The sequence below is a fragment of the Girardinichthys multiradiatus genome, chromosome 6 (assembly GCF_021462225.1).
Source record: "Girardinichthys multiradiatus isolate DD_20200921_A chromosome 6, DD_fGirMul_XY1, whole genome shotgun sequence".
NCBI classification, from domain to species: domain Eukaryota; kingdom Metazoa; phylum Chordata; class Actinopteri; order Cyprinodontiformes; family Goodeidae; genus Girardinichthys; species Girardinichthys multiradiatus.
Genome location: NC_061799.1, coordinates 21024699 through 21044884, shown reverse-complemented (window position 1 = coordinate 21044884; position 20186 = coordinate 21024699). Strand labels below are relative to the sequence as shown.

General features: G+C 39.1%; 2 protein-coding genes across 2 annotated transcripts in view; one reads left to right on the top strand and one right to left on the bottom strand.

Annotated features, from left to right (window-relative positions):
• Positions 1 to 1190: 1190 nt before the first annotated feature.
• LOC124869821 lies at positions 1191 to 18498 on the bottom strand. Its single transcript, XM_047367967.1, has 5 exons — positions 18346 to 18498; positions 5050 to 5167; positions 3097 to 3261; positions 2881 to 3003; positions 1191 to 1558 (listed from the first exon to the last, which is right to left on the bottom strand). Exons 1-5 carry the CDS (start codon positions 18496 to 18498, stop codon positions 1278 to 1280), a joined length of 840 nt encoding a protein of 279 aa, XP_047223923.1. The 3' UTR covers positions 1191 to 1277.
• The window catches only part of kcnab1b (potassium voltage-gated channel subfamily A regulatory beta subunit 1b), a 53009-nt gene continuing 45862 nt past the window's right edge, over positions 13040 to 20186 (top strand). Inside the window, exon 1 of the mRNA XM_047369374.1 lies at positions 13040 to 13211. The gene's annotated coding sequence lies outside the window, so the exon portion shown is untranslated. The remainder of the gene's footprint in view (positions 13212 to 20186) is intronic.

Here is a 20186-nt window from a genome sequence, read left to right as displayed (position 1 = left end):
GGATGGATGGAATGGATGGATGGATGGATGGATGGATGGATGGATGGATGGATGGATGGATGGATGAAATGGATGGATGGAATGGATGGATGGATGGATGGATGGAATGGATGGATGGATGGATGGATGGATGGATGGATGGATGGATGGATGGAATGGATGGATGGATGGATGGAATGGATGGATGGATGGATGGATGGATGGATGGATGGATGGATGGATGGATGAAATGGATGGATGGAATGGATGGATGAATGGATGGAATGGATGGATGGATGGATGGAATGGAATGGATGGATGGATGGATGGATGGATGGATGGATGGATGGATGAAATGGATGGATGGAATGGATGGATGGATGGATGGATGGATGGAATGGATGGATGGATGGATGGAATGGATGGATGGATGGATGGATGGATGGATGGATGGATGGATGGATGGATGGATGAAATGGATGGATGGAATGGATGGATGGATGGATGGATGGATGGATGGATGGATGGATGGATGGATGGATGAAATGGATGGATGGAATGGATGGATGGATGGATGGATGGATGGAATGGATGGATGGATGGATGGATGGATGGAATGGATGGATCGATGGATGGAATGGATGGATGGATGGATGGATGGATGGAATGGATGGATGGAATGGATGGATCGATGGATGAAATGGATGGATGGAATGGATGGATCGATGGATGGAATGGATGGAATGGATGGATGGATGGATGGATGGATGGATGGATGGATGAAATGGATGGATGGAATGGATGGATGGATGGATGGATCGATGGATCGATGGATGAAATGGATGGATGGAATGGATGGATCGATGGATGGATGGATGGAATGGATGGAATGGATGGATGGATGGATGGATGGAGATATAAACCTGTGTAAAAGTTCTATAACATTGATTTTAAACAAATTTTGAAAAAAGCATTCTTGTTGGTCCTTTGGGCCAACAAAGTTCTTCCAAAGCTCTTTAAATTGTGACATTTCTCACTGTTTGTTGTGTAAAACTGAACAAAACAAGCTTTAATGCAAGTTTATTTGTTTATTGTTGTTTATAATTGTAGAAAGCAAAGGAAGTTATAGTATTTTATAATCCATAAAAAAATAAGTCAAATATGATTTATTTATTTCTTTAACATAAATGTTGAATCATAGATTGTTTGCATATTACACACAGATTTAAATGTAAACCATTTAGAAAGAAAATTCAATCAACAAGATTTTTATGGCAAAAATTTACTTCTGCAGATCCCTAAAGGGGAAACAACAACAGGCCAATGAAGGTGCTGTGGTCATTCACATTATCTATAATCCAGGTGTTTTGACACAGTCCCATGTACACCTGGTCTCCAACTTCAAGCTGCAGAGTCATGCCATTGGTTGCTGTCTCAAAGCGTTCTCTAGCAGGATGGTTGTACACAGTGACCATCTGCTCTCCATTCTTCATCAGTCGCAGGCCCATTGGTTTTGATGAATGATTATGACCAGAGAAGCTGAAGTAATAGACTCCTCTGACAGGAGCAAAAAAGATACCTGGGGATGATCAGCATCATATTGACCTTGTTATCTAGTAATGTGTGAATTTTCTTTAATCAGGGTCTTTTTTTTGTCTTCATTTTTTCATTACTCTGAATTATGTAGGTAAGAGTTGGTTGGGGTTTGGTGGTGTCCCATTAGGATTTTACTACTTCATGTGACACACAATATTTTGAACTCTTTGAAGTAGAACAGTGAAAAATATATAGTGCATATATATATAATATAACTATATATAATATGTAAAATCATCAAGAAGTTAATTTCTTTAATTTGTTCAATTGCTAAAAAGGAAACCTATACTGTATATATACCGTACACATACCGTTTATTTATGTAAACTTTGATTATTCTGACTCACAGATAATAAAAACTGAAAATTCTGTCTTTCTGAAAATCTGTATATAACACCAATAAAATGAAAATATAATTCAGAAAATTTTAGCAGCTTTTATGGATAACAAAGTCATGGTGAAGACTGAAAACTTGACTGCTGACCAGCAGAAACTCATTGACACGCTCCATTAGAAGGATAAATCCCAATAGAAGATTGCAAAACAATCTGGCTGTTTCCATGCCTATTGATGGAAGGTTGAGTGGATGGAAAAAGTCTGGCAGAAAGAGATGCACAAGCAACAGGGATAAAGACAGTCTTGACAGGACTGGGAAGCAAAGCCCATCCAAGAGTAGGGTGAAATTCACAAAGAATGGACTGCAGTTTGAGGGTTTTTTTTTCCAAGAACCACCACACACAGACATATATAGACAAGTAAAAGCCCAATGTTAAAGTAATATCAGCTCCCTTACACAATACATGGACACAAGACATAATGCTATACATTTAATAAACTACTGAAATATACGACACAATATTCCTTTATTGCCAGAACAATTCTGGCACTATTGTTTATAGACATATATACTCAGACAAAGACATTCAAAAAGTGCATATTGTAAGATGAGCAGATGATGGCATTCCATGCTGGTTAATGTTTCATGTTTGGTTTCAGGATTGACTGATGTACAAAAGCATTCCTCAGTTTAACCTTATTGAACTGTGGAACCTTGTTTCTATAACCTGATTGTAACAGTCTACGTTCATGATTCAGAGCGTGGTCAGGGTTATTAGTGAATCTCACCACATTATTATGGTAGGAAGTTTCATAACGTTTTTTGACTGGATGGCCTACAATCTTAGAGAAATAAATCATTCAGTGTAATTAAATGTACACCTTTTAAATTGCATTAAAAAGCAAATAATCATTTTGATTAGATTTGATCTGAGTAATATTTAATTACGTTTTATGTCTCATTGTTACCTGTTCCTGGGTTGAACGAGCCGGTGTTAACAAAGACCTTCTTGTAGAACAGTGTGACCTCTGCATTAAATGGTCCCATACTTCCACCTGTGTCGATAGCTGCTCCAAACGCTACCATGCCACCTTAAAATGTTACATGAAAATTATTATGGTATGCGTTAACTCCATAAAAATAAATTTTGCCAAAGAGAAATGATACAAATCTGCTACTCTTACTGTGGACCAATGACCTCAGGTCCTCCAGCTGTTTCTGAGTGTTTAACAGCTTAGCCTCCAGCTCTCTTAAGAAGAAAACAAGCTGCACACAGTTTTGTTGACTTTCTGGTGAGTTGCCAGCAGAAGATGCATCGATGTTGACATCGTCAGTTTCAACGGTGTCTCCTGGTAGGTGATCCAAGATTTAAACCGCACACAGGCAGAAAGAAAAAAAAGTTATTAGAACCACAAATTTGCATCTTAACATTTCTCCTTTTTGAGGCTGTAACATCTGCATCCCTTCTCTTATTTATTATATATCACAATAACAAGATTGTTGTATTTATAGGGAACCTAAATAAAACATGTCTTGATTAATGTGTCTCTTGTTCATCTTCTATACAAATTAATCAGTATGGTTATATACAGCTGAAACCAGATGTTTACCTACACTGTGTAAAAAGACATGACTTGGATATTTTATTAATTCAGCCATTTATTAATTTGCTTTTTTTATGAGCTTAAGTTCTACTCTGGCATTGAAATGATTCAAAAGGCTTTTCAAAATGGTGCCTATGTTTACACTACAATAAGGTATATATATTTAATATTCTTTTTAACTTACCATAGGAATACAGCATCCCAAAGATGATAAAAAGGCAAATCATAAACTAAGCCATGATCACAGAGACCTTTGAATGGTTTGGTTTGATGCTGCATGGATGAATTTTATATACAGGGTGGCTACTCCACATTCTAGTTCTACAGGTCTTACTAGATATCTCCCTTTCATCAATCTCATGATTAGAAATCCTCCACAAACAAAACACAGGAACTGTTTTCTGTGTTTGTTTTTTTTTGTCATTCAAGCATGTTGTCACACGGTGAAACTATAGCCCCAGTGGTGATACCTAAACTTGCTGTGAAATGCAGGAAAAACAAAATCATATATTTCCTGATAAGAAACACAAATGCAAGCTGAGAAACTGAGATAACCTAAATTATTAATGATTCCACTACAATACCTTTTTAACTCCAAACACTCAATTCACAATTAGTGAAGAATATTTTGAGAGCCCATCAGGAATAAAACATGGATGACAGTAAGGAAGCCTATAGTTTCAGGGCTTACTTATGCAATGACATATTGAATGACACTTAAATAGAGAACAGTGTCCACTGTTCACCAAAGTAATGATGCTCATTAAGAGTTGTGAAGGCAGCTGAAACTATAAATACATTTTGTGTACAGTTGTACCATCACTTCTATCAGATAGTTAAGAGTCTTGACCCTCTTTAAAATTGTGACAAAAATAATGGTTTTAAATCTGAAATGAGTCTTGCTGCAAAGGATGAGCTTCCACTGCTGTATTTTAATCGTACTCATAATGGTTGTCTTCTGTATTGTATTGTATTGGTTTATTTGCCATATGCAGGTTAACACACAGGCAATAATGCAATGAAATGTGTGGGATAAGAAGAACCGTTCAACTCACTATAAAAACAGTACTAATTGCATATAATAAAAAAGTACACAGCAATAAGCTAATAAAGTGTCACAAATGTGGTTGGTGCAGTGGTTTGGTGCAGTCCAGAGTTCAGTAGTCTGACAGCTTGCAGATAATAACTATCTTTAACTCTTTTTGTGTGTGCTGGCAGGCACCTGTGCCACCTGCCCGAAGGTAGCAGAGAGAAAGTCCTTTTACTGGGTGAGTTCTTGATAATGCTGCGTTCTTTATGCAGACACCGGCTGCGGTAAATGTCCTGGATTGAGGGGAGACTATGCCGTTTGCACCACCCTCTGTCTCTGACGTTTGCAGTTCCCGTACCACACTGTGGTAAGCCCGTCAGCAGCTTCTCAATAATGCACCTGTAGACGTTTGTGAGGATGGTGGTGTTCAAACCAAACTTCCTCAGCCTTCTCAGGAAGTAGAGTCTCCGTCTGGCTTTCTTGACCACAGTGTCTGCATGTACTGTCCAGGATGTGAATGCCGAGGAACTTGTAGCTGCTGACCTGCTCCACCTCAGCGTTATTAGTATCGATGGGGGAATGCTGGCCTCCACGCTGAAGTTGAGGAATGGTCAAAAACACCTGTTTGGAACATTCCACAGGTGAACAGGTTCATTACAAACAGGTGTGTTATGATTGGGTATAAAAGGAGCATCCCTGAAAAGCTCAGTCGTTCACAAGCAAGGATAGGGTGAGGTTAATCACTTTGTGAACAACTGCATGAGCAAATAGTCCAACAGTTTAAAAACATTTCTTCAACTTACAATTGCAAGGAATTTAGGGATTTCATCATCTACAGTCCACATCATCAAAAGATTCAGAGAATTTGGAGAAATCTCTGAATGGCTGAAAACCAACATTGAATTCCCATGACCTTAGCCCTCTCAGGAGGTAATGCAATAAAAACCAACATCATTCTCTAACAGATATTACCACATGGGCTGAGGAACACTTCAGAAAACCATTGTCAGTTAACACAGTTCATCACTACATCCACAAGTGCAAGTCAAAACTCTACCATGCAAAGCAGAAGACAATTATCAACAACACACAAAAATGTTGCTGGCTTCTCTGGACCCGAGCTCATTTGAGATGGACTGAAACAAAATGGAAAAGTGTGCTGTGGTCTCACTAGTCCACATTTCAAATTATTTTTGGAAATCACTGCCTGTCTACAGTCCACATCTGTCTCCTATTAAAAATGTGTGGCGCGTTATGAAGCCCAAAGTACGACAATGGAGACTGTAGACTGTTGAGCAACTGAATTTGTACATCAAGCAAGAATGGGAAAGAATTCCACTTAATTGCTTCAACAATTAGTGTCCTCAGTTCCAAAACTCTTATTGAGTGTTGTTAAAAGGAAAGGTGATCTAACACAGTGGTTAACATGCCCTTATCCCACCTTTTTAGGAACGTGTTGCATGCATCAAATTCAAAATGAGTGAATGTTTGCAGAAATACAAAGTTTCTCAGTTTGAACACTAAATATCTTGTATTTGTGGTGTAGTCAATTACATTTAGGTTGAATAGGATTTGCAAATCATTGTATTCTGTTTTTATTTGTTTTACACTCTGTCTCAATTTAATTCGAATTGTTTTTTTTTTTGTGTGTGCTTCTGGGAATAATGGAAAAATCTTCTCATTAGGCTCAAAAAAACACCCATTTATGTGGGGAATCTCCACTCGGCTTCCATACTTGGGAATGTTGGATGTAGAAGGAAGAATTAAAAGGAAGTTTAGAAATATTACACCATTCAAATCGTTTAAAGGATATTTTGAGACAATGTATCAAATTCGGTAGATTTAAATAATGTAGTTTTCCTGTTTTGTTTGCCGAGAACAAACAAATAAATTTTGGTGAACTAAAATCAAGATGATATGAGAACAACCCATATAACTGTCAGTAGTCAGTACTCTGCACCTTGTGTGGCTAAACAACTTTTTAAATTATGAGGGCACTATTTCTTGTATAAGCAATACAATATTTGCCTCTGAAAATAAAGAAAGCTGCTCTTTAAAGGAAAACTTACTACATGGTAAAACACGACATGTGTGTGAACCTCTCCACTATGATAATTTCCTGAATCAACATTAAAAACCCGTTTTGAATGTATTGTTGTGGACCTTAACACCAGATTTTGAGAAGCTGCAAGAGAATCCCTCACTAAATATGTTTTAGCCTGTTCTTCATAGTCTGTTGAACTCTTTCACAACTCTAACTATTTGAAACATCAGTTGTGTTGAAGCAGTTTGTATCTTAGAGGAAATAGGTAAGTTTGTCAAAAAAGTATGGTGTGACTCGTTGATTCTATCTGATCAGATATACAAGAGATTTATGCTTTATGATTTTTTAAAAAGTTCAGTCTGAAGGAAGTACTTTTAAATGTTGTTTCTAAGCAGTGAGAAAACATGAGGAAATTCGTTTCAGTTTAGAGGATTAGATGGATGATTATTTTTTACAGCTATTTGTCATTTCTTAAGTGATACGTGAAAAACAATGGGCATGTTGAACAAACAAATGTGATCACTAAGAGGTGCAGTAACACAGACTTTTACAATAGGAATGGGCACATTTGTGTATACTCCTAACAAAATGGTTCTTGTTATGTTATTGGTTAACAGGACCATTTTACCTTTATTATTTAGATTTGTTGCAACCATTGCTATGAAAGCTAAGTGTGGCCTTCCCCTGCTGTAAATATTTATTGTGTGGTACAAGCTCAAGTTCCATGAAATTGGGGTATTGTGTAAAATGTAAATAAAAACAGAATACAATGATTTGCAAATCCTGTTTAACCTATATGCAATTGAATACACTTCAAAGACACAATATTTAATGTTCAAACTGATAAACTTTGTTTTTTTTGCAAATATTCACTCATTTTCAATTTGATGATTGGATCACATTCCAAAAACCTGGGACAGCGGCAACAAAAGACTAGGAAAGTTGAAGAATGCTCAAAAAACGACGGAATATTACAACAGCTCTGCACGCCTGAAGCGTATAGTTCGAGCATCCCAACACCACATGTTGCCGGCTTCTGCAGATCCAATCAGATTGCCTTAGGAAGCAAGGCCGAGATTAACTGTTATGTCTCCCGCCATGTAACTCTTAGTCCTTTGCTCCTCCCGTCCTCTTGTTCACCAGAATGGTTCACACTAGAGGCTGTGTCTGGGCTTAATTCTATTTGTGGCGCTATACTGCTTGAGTGCAAACAAGTTTCTAAGCTTTGAGGGTAGTTTTTTTGTTTGAGTTGTTCTCTAAAATTAAGACAAACTTTAATTCAGTGAGTGGCAACGTGAGTTGTTTCCATTTCCCCCTCATCTCTTCTCTCTATACTATGTCCGCATAGCCCTTATTAGCATGCTCCGGAATTTGTTATCTGCTACACCAAAGGAGCTTAGCTCTCCGACGAGGGTGTCCAGCTGGACCCTCCTTGTGTTCCTGTCCCTCTGTGGGTCTCTAGAGCCCCTCGGTCGACCTCCTGGCAAGATTGTCAGTGGATTCTCCATGCACACATTTAGGAACCTTCTCCAAGGTTCTTCTCCAAGGTTCCTAACTGGGCACCACTGGCCTTCAAGATTCCTGCATTGGATCCGCCAGCCTCAAGAACTCAAGAACTCTGCGGGACAATCTCCGGGTTGTCCGCTTGGATTTTGTTTTGTTTCCTTGCCCCCCCTTCATGGCCCCTTGTTCTTTGTTTCTTTTTTTCATGGATTAATGGAAGTGTCTGAGTGTTACTTATTACATGTTACATATTTGAATGTTACTAGCCTTGAAGAAAAGTTTGTTAATTGAAGTATTTTTAGTTGAAGTTGAATTATTTTTGTTAATAAATTTTTATATTTGTGTGTTTTTTCTCTGTACACATATAGAGCACCAGTACTCAAATCTCCTCTTTCATATGTTGTTCTGTAATATGATATCCCATAGCGCTGGGATTAACAGGACAATATTTGACAGACTGAAAGTTGTTTGGCCAATGATTCCAGATTTGTTAGTCTGACTAAAAGCATAACATGCTTACTTTATTAATAACTTTGTTAATAATTGTTTTATGATTTGTTTCGTCGAGGACCCAGGTGCAGACAGAGGGAGGCACAGGAAGGAAATTTAACAGAATAATACAAAATATACAAGAATGAACAAAGACCCTAAGTGAACAAGAAATAAATAAAATAAAAACACTAAGATAAAATAAACAGGGGGAACAAAAAACAGAGACATGAAAGAAACTCGAACTCAGACACCTAACACTAACGGATGAAAAATAGTTAATTATTAATTATAATTATTGATAACTGCTAATAGTTAAATCAATCACTGCTGCCCAACATTGGTGGTCTGATTTGTTAGTGTGACTGAAAATTAGATATTCTAACTTTATTAATAATTTTGTTAGTAATTGTTAATTATTAATTAGAATTATTAAGAGTTGCAAAAGGCCCGACCAAACCTATTGTTGCACAACATTCCACTGCTTAGAAAGGCTGAGCCATATATGACCTCACCATGTCCTGGATGGACATTTATATTTAACATTTAGATAAACTATGTAATATTTAGATGTAACATCTGGGTCTAGATTCAACGTTTAGTTTTAGAATTCATATTTAGATATAGCAATTTGCGATGCACTGGTGACCTGTCCAGGGTGTATCTCTCCTCTCGCTTAATGACCGCAGGAGAAAAGGACAAGCCTTAATGATAACTATGTCCTCAAGTTGATAGACATTTTGTGGGCACCTGAGAGAGCAAGTGTACACAAACAAGGTGAGAAAAGTGACAAAGGGAATAAGAGCAGTGTTAACAGATGCACCAAAACAATCTGTTGCACTTGAAGAATGCAAAGAGGAAATAAAGCGCATGTGGTTGAAAATTACCTGTTGGACCAGTGTTTATAATTGCTGCCAGAACTGAAAAAACTGAAAAAAGAGACACCAGGTATGCCATTTTAAAATGATTGATTGGTTTATAGAACTGATTGGTATAGTTGTATCGCATTATCTTTTTGTCAAAACCATGATTTGCCAAATGTTTCACTTGATTTGATGATTGATTTAGAAAGTATCGACTGCTGGAGTTAAAAAAAAAAAAAAGTTCATAGATATTTATTACTTAACATTTCTCTAATAAGGATTATCATTATTATTGCTCTTAAAAAGGTCCTTGTCTCTTGTGCTTGATGGGCATCTGCAGACTCTATGACTGGAATTGGGACCAGCAGAACCAAGTGAAATCAAGGCTTCAGGGATTTCTGCAGACTCAGGATTTGAACTGGAAGAGTGTACAAGGACTCATGGACTTGTTGGACTTCAACCAGCATGTAATCCTTTTCAAGTCAGTAAAATTGGATAATGTCAGAGCCTGAACAAGAACACCCATGACTGATCGAACACCTGCAAATTTAGATGTGGTCAAATTGGGGCATGTGCAGAATGCCCTATTTGACTTTGGGGTCGGCAGATGCCAGTTTCTGAACTGTCCAGGATGAACACTGGGAGGAAGGCTGTACCTAACATAGGGACTGGATCAGACAGATATAGTTGGTAAACAATGAAAGTGGCCGTACTCGGTGACTCTGATATGTAAATTACAATGTACACCCCAAAGGTCCAGGCATGGAAGTGATCTTTATAAGGCTTGTGATGTTTTTACATAATTTAACAGTAACTACAGTAGTATTTTGAGGCTCAATATTTACATCATATTCTTCATACTTACTTAATTTGACTACAAAAAAAAACAGATTCTACCATATCTTTCTGTATTGAATACATATCCTAAACATCATAGACTTGCAAAAAAATATGTCAAACCCCAAAATGTACTTTCTTACCATGACTGTATTAAAGAACAAAATAATCAGACAAAACTGAACATGAACAGATTATACATGCAGAAGTCACACTCTGGTTGAATCACTCTAGTCTTAGAGGAAACAGTGAAGAAAAGACCTCTCATATCCTGGCACTGAAATACTCCAGAAGCTCCGATTCAGTGTCTCACATAGCACAATGAGTGGGAGGACACAGTGGATACAGAGGTGCTCGCTCCTCCCACACATTTTTCCAGCATCTTATCTACTTTTTCAGCACATGTGCTCAAATGCTCAATCCTGATAGATGCTGTGCCTGATAGTTTGATGGCTTGGTTATGTGTGTGTATCTGTTTCTGGAAAGCCTTAGGTTCCTTTTTTGGATCTTAAAGTGTAAAAATATACTAATGTAACATTGTTTGTGTCTTCAGGCTGGAAATGTACATATGAAACATATTGTTTTCTAATATATGCTATATACTCCTTGTTTGTCCACAAGGGGGCAGCCAGCTACAACAAATAAATAGCGGGAAACCATTTCTACAGTGGTGGAAATAGAAACACTCTCTTAAGAATAAGATATAGTGTTTTATGTAGTAATACAAAATAGGCCGTTATTTTCTTTACCGGATTCTAAAAGTATTCATATCTCACCTCAAGTGTGCATCAGATCAGTAATCAAATAACCAAAACAAAGCCAAAATTAAAAGGCTAAGTGTGAAAAAATAGACCCTTTCTGTTTTGATAGGATTCTAGAGGAAACGTAGCAGCTAGATACCACTATTAAATTGCAGTTGGTTAATTGATCATACTTAGAGTGACCACCTCCATAAAAGCACTAGGTTGCAATTTGCCACTCTGGAGCACACAGATGTGTCTTGAAAGACAACAGCAGTGAGTTTAAAGAAGCCACTGTCGCTGCTTAAGAATCTGGAAATGGTTTAGAAAGCTATTTCAAAACTATTTGAAGTATATCTTTTTACAGTGATACAGATTATTAAAAAATTCACTAACAGTTGATAAGCTTCCCAAGGGTGGTCAATCCAGCAAATTAACCCCAAGATCAGACCATGCAATGCACAGAGAAATTAGAAGAGACCCAAGAGCTCCATCTGAGACTGTACAGCCCTTAGTTAGCAGGTTAGGTGTTAATGTTCATGGCAATTCAATTAGAAAAGACTGGAGTTTGGTTTGCTTAAAAGCTCTTGCCAGGGGAAAGACATTTTCTCTCCAAAAGAAATAATGCAGCACAATTTAGGTTGGCCATGTTGTACCTGAATGAACCAGAAGACATCTGAAAGATGTCATTTACACTGGTGGTCAAAAGTGGAGATGTTAGCCATCGTTGGCGAAAATCAAACACATCACATCAACTTAATTTCATTGTTACGGCATGGTGGTGGAGGGGTGATGTTTTAGGCTTCTTTTACCACCACACGACCTGGGCACTTTGCAAGTCATTAAGTTATCCATGAACTCCTATGATTACCAAAGTATTCTAGAGTCAGATCCATGTGTGAAGCCAAAACTCGGTGGTATACTTGAATAAGGATCGCGAGAAGACCAGCAAATATATAACTGGTTGAAATAAATAAATTGAGGTATTGCAATTGCACCACACAGAAAACAACTTCTGCGGCCAAATGTGGTTCTGAAAGCTGTTCATGGGGTGTACTTGACTTTTTTACACAGCATCTCCCTTTTGTCTTCCTGTTTGTTCAGTAAATTGTGACTGTGGAATCTATTGTGTGTTTTTGTACATTAAATAATAACTTCTAATAAAATCTCAATGTATAAAAGATAATTTCATTTTGCTCCGATTACAAAGAAAACTGTCAGATCCACAGATGTTTGGCTTTTGTTTATCTTTTGACCATTTTCTTGTTTATTATGTTCTTTAGGGCTTGCCTTATTCAGTTCACTGTGGTCTATTTCGTTAGTAGGTGTTGCCTTATCAGTTCAGTTCTTTATGTTTAGTTTCTTACTTTATTCTTGTATTGTTGTCGTCACTTAATAAATCACTCAGGGGAGAACGCAGGGTTGTATCAGGGTTTGTTCTATTATAACACTTGTATCCTAAAGATATATCTGACAAGTAAATATACACATCCCTGTGGCTTTGATCAGCTGCCATTACAGATAAGCAGCAGTGTCAAGCTGGACCTGGAATAAGATCAAACAAATGTCTTTGTCTTGTAAATGTTCATCTAAGAATAAAGTCGGCATCACAGGTATGGCATGCAGAGTTGTCCCTGGCCTCCTCTCAATTATATCCTCTTATAACGTTTGTGGGTCAAGTTTATTTGTGTGTTTGTGTTGTGTATGTGTTGGATTTGCTTCCTTCGAGGACATGTGACTGGTGTGATGCAGGCAAATTGCGTCAGGTTAATAATCTAAACACAGGAACACTGCAACAAAACAAGTGCAGATAGCATGTGTTGTCTTACATGGCCAGCATTGCGCTGTGCTTACTCAGAGACGTATGAAGGGTGATGTATATAGAAAGAATTTGCTATCTAAAGCAGGGGTCCCATCAGTCTATCCAAAAATGTGTATCTCAAGGCAGCCTGTGGTGAGATCCCAATGTAGAGGCTGAGAGAGGGGCCGGGAGAGGATCGCTGCCCTACTTTCATCCTGGAGAGGCAGGGGGCGGGAGCCAGGTTGTGCACTTCAAACCCAACCAGCTGCTTTTCAGAAGACTTTCGAGCAAACAAACCTCAGGAGCAGCAAAGTGTTGAGGACCATCTCCATGAACACAACAGTTTGTTCCCGGCAGCAACTCATCCTTATGGTTGCACAGTCTACAGGTAGGACAATATGTTCCCTGTTGTAGTACTACTACAGATGTTGCATGCCATAACTGCCATAACTTTACACTAACTTTCCCAAATTATCTTAATATGACTGACAAGTTTCTAGGTATAGTCCCCAGGATTTTATTAAAATACATTAACATGAATTAGAATTAGAATAAATCAAAGCCTAATTCTATATTCTCTCCATTTGTTCGCATTATTTATGAATCACTAGTTGTAGAAATTCAACATTGATTCTGCTCAGTATCCTGTTAAATGCCTAATGCTTTCATTACTTCTTGATAAGATCCTGTCTATCTCAGTGAGATCCGCTAATTCCCCTGGATAATCTGCTGTTTAATGCACGGTGCCAACGTCAGACCCCCTGTCACGCCTCCCTTAACTTCAACAGGTTAAGCAAATGAACTTGAAAATAAGCACTTTAGAACATTATGTTTTGTAAAGCTGATTGTCAAAGCAAACCGATTATTTTAATAATCCGTCACACTATTTGGTAAAGTCAGCTGATTCCAAACTGTTGTAATGCTTATAACAATTTTTAGATTTCAGATGTTTAGTGCAAAACATGTCATAAAACTTGAGCTTAATAAAAAAAAAAAGTCATAAATAGCACCCAATGTAAACAATTTTTGCCTTTTTGTACAAAGAAAAATACGCTGATCAGCTATAACATTATGATCCCCTGTGTCGTAGTGTGTTTGTTCCCCTTTTGCCACCAAAACAGCCCTGACCTTTTGAGGCATGGACTCCACTCTGAAGCTGTGCTGTGGTATCTGGCACCACAATGTTAGCAGCAGGTCCTTTAGCTCCTTTAAATTATGAAGTGAGGTCTCTGTCAATCAGACAGGTTTGTCCATCACATTCCATAGATTCTTCATTTGATTGAGAGCTATGGAGGCTGCAGGTCAAATCAACACCTCATTGTTGTTATCCTCAAAAAATTCCTGAACCCTTTATGCTTGTGGCAGGGTGCATTGTTCAACTCTTAAGAGAAATCAGGGAAACCTGTTTCCATCAAAGGGTGATCTGTAACAATTATTTAGTATGTGTTGAAGTAACATCTACATGGATGGGATGCCCCAAGGTTTTTTACCAGAACTTTGCCCAAACCATCACACTGCCTACGCCGGTTTGCCATCTTCCACTGTGCATCTGCTTGCCATTTGTTCCCCAGCTAGGCCATTAGTGAGAGCTCTAGTTGAGCTGACTTTGATGCTGGTTCACTACTTTTTTTCCAAGGACAATGTTTGATAGATAAGACTACTGCACAAAAGATGCAGTTTTGAAGATGCCCTGACCCAGTTATCCCATCATAATTTGGCCCTTGTGGGGAAATTGCTTAAATTCGTAAACTCAACCATTTTTAGTGTTTATGTCACATAAACTTTGAGGACTAAATGTTCACTTGGTACCTAATTTAGCCCATCCACTGAATGGTGTGATGAAAAGATGATCACTAAGAGTTTTCTTTATTTTTATGACTATGAATATTGTAGCTTCACACTGAAGGCATCAAAACTATGAATTAACACACGTGGAATTATATACTGAACAAAAAAGTGTGAAACAACTGAACATTTGTCTTATATTCTTCAAAGTAGCCACTTTTTGCTTTGATTACTGCTCCTCTCACTCTTGGCATTCTGTTGATGAGCTTCAAGAGGTAGTCACCTGAAATGGTTTTCACTTCACAGGTGCGCCCTGTCAGGTTTAATAAGTGGGATTTCAAGCCTTATAAATGGGGGTGGGACCATCAGTTGTGTTGTGCAGGAGGTGGATACAGTACACAGCCGATAGTCCTACTGAATAGACTGTTAGAATTTGTATTACGGCAAGAAAAAAGTAGCTAAGTAAAGAAAACAAATGGCCATCATTACTTTAAGAAATGAAGGTCAGTCAGTCCGAACAATTGGGAAAACTTTGAAAGTGTCCCCAAGTGCAGTTGAAAAACCATCAAGCGCTACAAAGAAACTGGCTCACATGAGGACCGCCTCAGGAAAGGAAGACTAAGAGTCACCTCTGCTGCGGACGATAAGTTCATCCGAGTCACCAGCCTCAGAAATCGCAGGTTAACAGCAGCTCAGATTAGAGAACAGGTCAATACCACACAGAGTTCTAGCAGCAGACACATCTCTAGAACAACTGTTAAGAGGAGACTGTGTGAATCAGGCCTTCATGGTAAAATAGCTGCTAGGAAACCACTGCTGAGGACAGGAAACAAGCAGAAGAGACTTGTTTGGGCTAAAGAACACAAGGAATGGACATTAGACCAGTGGAAATCTGTGCTTTGGTCTGATGAGTCCAAGTTTGAGATCTTTGGTTCCAACCACCGTGTCTTTGTGCGGCGCAGAAGAGGTGAACGGATGCACTCTACATGCGTCCATAACAAACTCAAAGGCGGCCGGCCTTCCTCCTTTGGAAAAAGGGGAAAAATATGACGGACCGTCAGCAGTCGACTGGAACAAAAACAAAGAGGAAAATTTTGTCTCGTTGGAAAACCTCTGTAGGTTTTGCTTGGTTACGTGTTAAATCCACGTCTTCGATCGGTAACGCAAAACTTGCAAGTCTTCCTATCCCTGCAAGCTTAACTCATTGAGTTTCTCATGAGTTTTGGCCAGTGGGAGAATTAATGAAAACCCACGTGTGAGTTTCTTCTCCAGAAGGATGCGTGCCTCCGTTGCGTGGTAATCGATCTCGGTTTCCAGCGGGGAAAAGCAAAGGTGTCCTTGTATAGTCCACTGTGACATCAGAGCTGTGACGCCCCTTCCTATCAGCTGCAATTCCTGCTGGGAGTTGTGGTAGCAGACCATACTGGGGTATATTGTAACAGACAAATGGTCCAACAGCAGAAATTAAATGAAAAAAAGCGTGCCAAGCCACCACTTTGCGTTTTGAAATATATAGGCAACTTGCTACATACAGTATGTCTGAGTATTAACTAACTGCAACAAGTGGTTTAAAATTAATTTGTTACAATGTCATAAAAATATTGATTATTTTGTAATTTTCTTTTATTATAAAGGCCAAAGGGACTGTCTTTCGGTCACAAACATTGCCATTATTCTTTATTCAAAGCTAAGCCAAAATGTATAAAAAACACATGAGGTGAAATAAGTAGAGCCTTACTGCTTTTACATTATTTATATGTAGCAATTATGTACTGCAAATTAAATAAGCCTGACTAACTGATCAAAAGTAGCTGTGAACACTTCCATGCGCAGAGGGCTGGTCTCCAGCATTTAGTTATGTTAACATAAAGTGAAGGCATAAGGAGAAAAGCAATAATCTTAGAGATACAGTTGGTACTTGAAAGGAATTTAAGTTCCACACAATTTCCTGCTGATAATGTTTATGATGAAAAATGATTGAAACTAACTGCTGGAGATTCCTCTGCATGTCCTAGAAAATTCATCAGTGGCGCACATCCAACCAGTACAGGTCCTTCTCAAAATATTAGCATATTGTGATAAAGTTCATTATTTTCCATAATGTCATGATGAAAATTTAACATTCATATATTTTAGAATCATTGCACACTAACTGAAATATTTCAGGTCTTTTATTGTCTTAATACGGATGATTGTGGCATACAGCTCATGAAAACCCAAAATTCCTATCTCACAAAATTAGCATATTTCATCCGACCAATAAAAGAAAAGTGTTTTTAATACAAAAAACGTCAACCTTCAAATAATCATGTACAGTTATGCACTCAATACTTGGTCGGGAATCCTTTTGCAGAAATGACTGCTTCAATGCGGCGTGGCATGGAGGCAATCAGCCTGTGGCACTGCTGAGGTCTTATGGAGGCCCAGGATGCTTCGATAGCGGCCTTTAGCTCATCCAGAGTGTTGGGTCTTGAGTCTCTCAACGTTCTCTTCACAATATACCACAGATTCTCTATGGGGTTCAGGTCAGGAGAGTTGGCAGGCCAATTGAGCACAGTGATACCATGGTCAGTAAACCATTTACCAGTGGTTTTGGCACTGTGAGCAGGTGTCAGGTCGTGCTGAAAAATGAAATCTTCATCTCCATAAATCTTTTCAGCAGATGGAAGCATGAAGTGCTCCAAAATCTCCTGATAGCTAGCTGCATTGACCCTGCCCTTGATAAAACACAGTGGACCAACACCAGCAGCTGACACGGCACCCCAGACCATCACTGACTGTGGGTACTTGACACTGGACTTCTGGCATTTTGGCATTTCCTTCTCCCCAGTCTTCCTCCAGCCTCTGGCACCTTGATTTCCGAATGATATGCAGAATTTGCTTTCATCCGAAAAAAGTACTTTGGACCACTGAGCAACAGTCCAGTGCTGCTTCTCTGTAGCCCAGGTCAGGCGCTTCTGCCGCTGTTTCTGGTTCAAAAGTGGCTTGACCTGGGGAATGCGGCACCTGTAGCCCATTTCCTGCACACGCCTGTGCACGGTGGCTCTGGATGTTTCTACTCCAGACTCAGTCCACTGCTTCCGCAGGTCCCCCAAGGTCTGGAATCGGCCCTTCTCCACAATCTTCCTCAGGGTCCGGTCACCTCTTCTCCTTGTGCAGCGTTTTCTGCCACACTTTTTCCTTCCCACAGACTTCCCACTGAGGTGCCTTGATACAGCACTCTGGGAACAGCCTATTCGTTCAGAAATTTCTTTCTGTGTCTTACCCTCTTGCTTGAGGGTGTCAATAGTGGCCTTCTGGACAGCAGTCACGTCGGCAGTCTTACCCATGATTGGGGTTTTGAGTGATGAACCAGGCTGGGAGTTTTAAAGGCCTCAGGAATCTTTTGCAGGTGTTTAGAGTTAACTCGTTGATTCAGATGATTAGGTTCATAGCTCGTTTAGAGACCCTTTTAATGATATGCTAATTTTGTGAGATAGGAATTTTGGGTTTTCATGAGCTGAAATATTTCAGTTAGTGTGCAATGAATCTAAAATATTTGAATGTTACATTTTCATCATTACATTATGGAAAATAATTAACTTCATCACAATATGCTAATATTTTGAGAAGGACCTGCATTTTCAAGGCTCTACGAAGCTGCAAAGGAAAAAATCAAAAATCTCTTCAAGTCCCTGCTGCTATTTAATGTCCACTTGCAAGCTGGAGATGCACATGACCTACTCATGACAGGATACATCTGTAGGGACCGACACTGAGAAGATGTCAACTTTCATCAGCCTCATCACAGTGGATTCTGAGTGACAGACACCGATGACAGAAGCGATGGTTTCAACACTGTGGTTGATAGATGGTTGCCCTTGCCTTTCTGTCAAAGGCTCATAAAGCATTCTGCCCACATATCTGACTCAGAGTCAACATTCTTCACCAGCGTTTTATGCAGAAGGTTCCATAGAGCTCCATAAATCTAGTAATTATGCCTCCATGCAATCAGTATTGGGACAGAAACATCCAAGGCTCGCTCTGTTGTGCTCAATGCGTACTGCATTCCAATGATCTGCACTCATGGTTTGATGTGAAGTTTGAAAAAAAGATAATGTACTTCCAGAAGTGTGCTGTGGGGATGAATAGATGGGGGGGAAAGAAAGTAATGTTAAAAAATGTGAGAAAAACTTCAATAGAGACAAGAATATTAAAAATGATCATGCAGAGAGGATATGTAGATGTGGTGCAGGAGTGACTTTGTGGACTACATGGAAGGATTTCCCTCCTCATCACATTCCAGCTGACGTGACAGGAAATCTCTATGCTTCTCTGGGAAAAAACTGTGTGGTACTGAATAAAGAGAAATTACTGTAATCATATAAATAAAATCAATAACATAATGAGCCACAGGCGTTGCCATCAAGCGACACCGGCAGATGTTGTACCTGTTGGAAATCCATGGGTAATTTTACCACAAAGAAATTCATCACTCTCTTCTGTGCAGCATCATGACAGCTCATTTCAACATCTGTACACTCACTTATGGTTGTTCCTAGCTGTTTCAGGAGGCTTTCAGAGGCTCCATTCAGGCAGAGTGCGTTGCCTTAAGGTAACATTGCTTACTGATGCCTCAGGATTTCCAGCAGGAATGTAAGAGCTCCAACCTTTTACTGGCACACTTTCAAACTGGATCAACAGAAGAAAATATAAACCTTGGAGGTTCTCGTGACATTAGAAGTATGTTTGCAGCTTCGTCTGTGCCACACAGTTACTCCTCCAGCCAACTGAGGAATTAAACCGTCAGGTCAAAGCAGGGTTTGCTGCGGGCAAAAATAGCTATATGAAGATAAAGTAGCAGCAAGGTGTAGCTGATGCAGCTTCTTTCCATTTATTCTCAGAGGGTTGTGGGATTTTTAAAGAGGCGCACGCATTGCAATTTTACACATCACAATGAGTTTACACATCCTGTGGATGCAAAGAGTTGTGAGAGCAGTTTGCTGTGAGCCTTGAAGGGAGTTCTCAACAGTCTGCAAAAATCCCCTTGATGCCTTTGCAGTTATTCCAGCTCTGGCTTTGAGAACTCTTATCCTCCAAAGTTCATGACAAGACATCATGTTTTAAAGATTCATTAACTAATTTAAAAGCTTCCAGTCTGGGTTTTACTGGTCCAAATATTGAGGCTTTTAATTCTTGTCTGAAGTTGGTCCTGATATCAAAAAATCTTTGATAATATCCCTTGTGTTTTTTCAAAGCTTTAATGAATCTCAAACAGTAAGCAGCAAACAATGTTTTCAGCAGGACTGAGTATGTGGGTTACACTAATGAAAAGCTTGTCAAATCTTCTCTGCCAATGCCAAACAGCTTATTCTGCCATTGACTCTATTTTTTAGTTTCTGATACCCCAAGTGCTGCTAATCAGGTGCCTGATTAGTAGCACCTGTGTCATGGCCCTTGCTACAATGAACAGTCGGTGTCTGCTCCAAGTATGCCTTGTTTGACTGACCTGGATCGGGCCCATCCACGGGGTAACATCAAGCTGCTGTTCCGCAAAACAAAGCTGCAGCACTGTTTTGGAGTAAGTCCTTGTACCCTC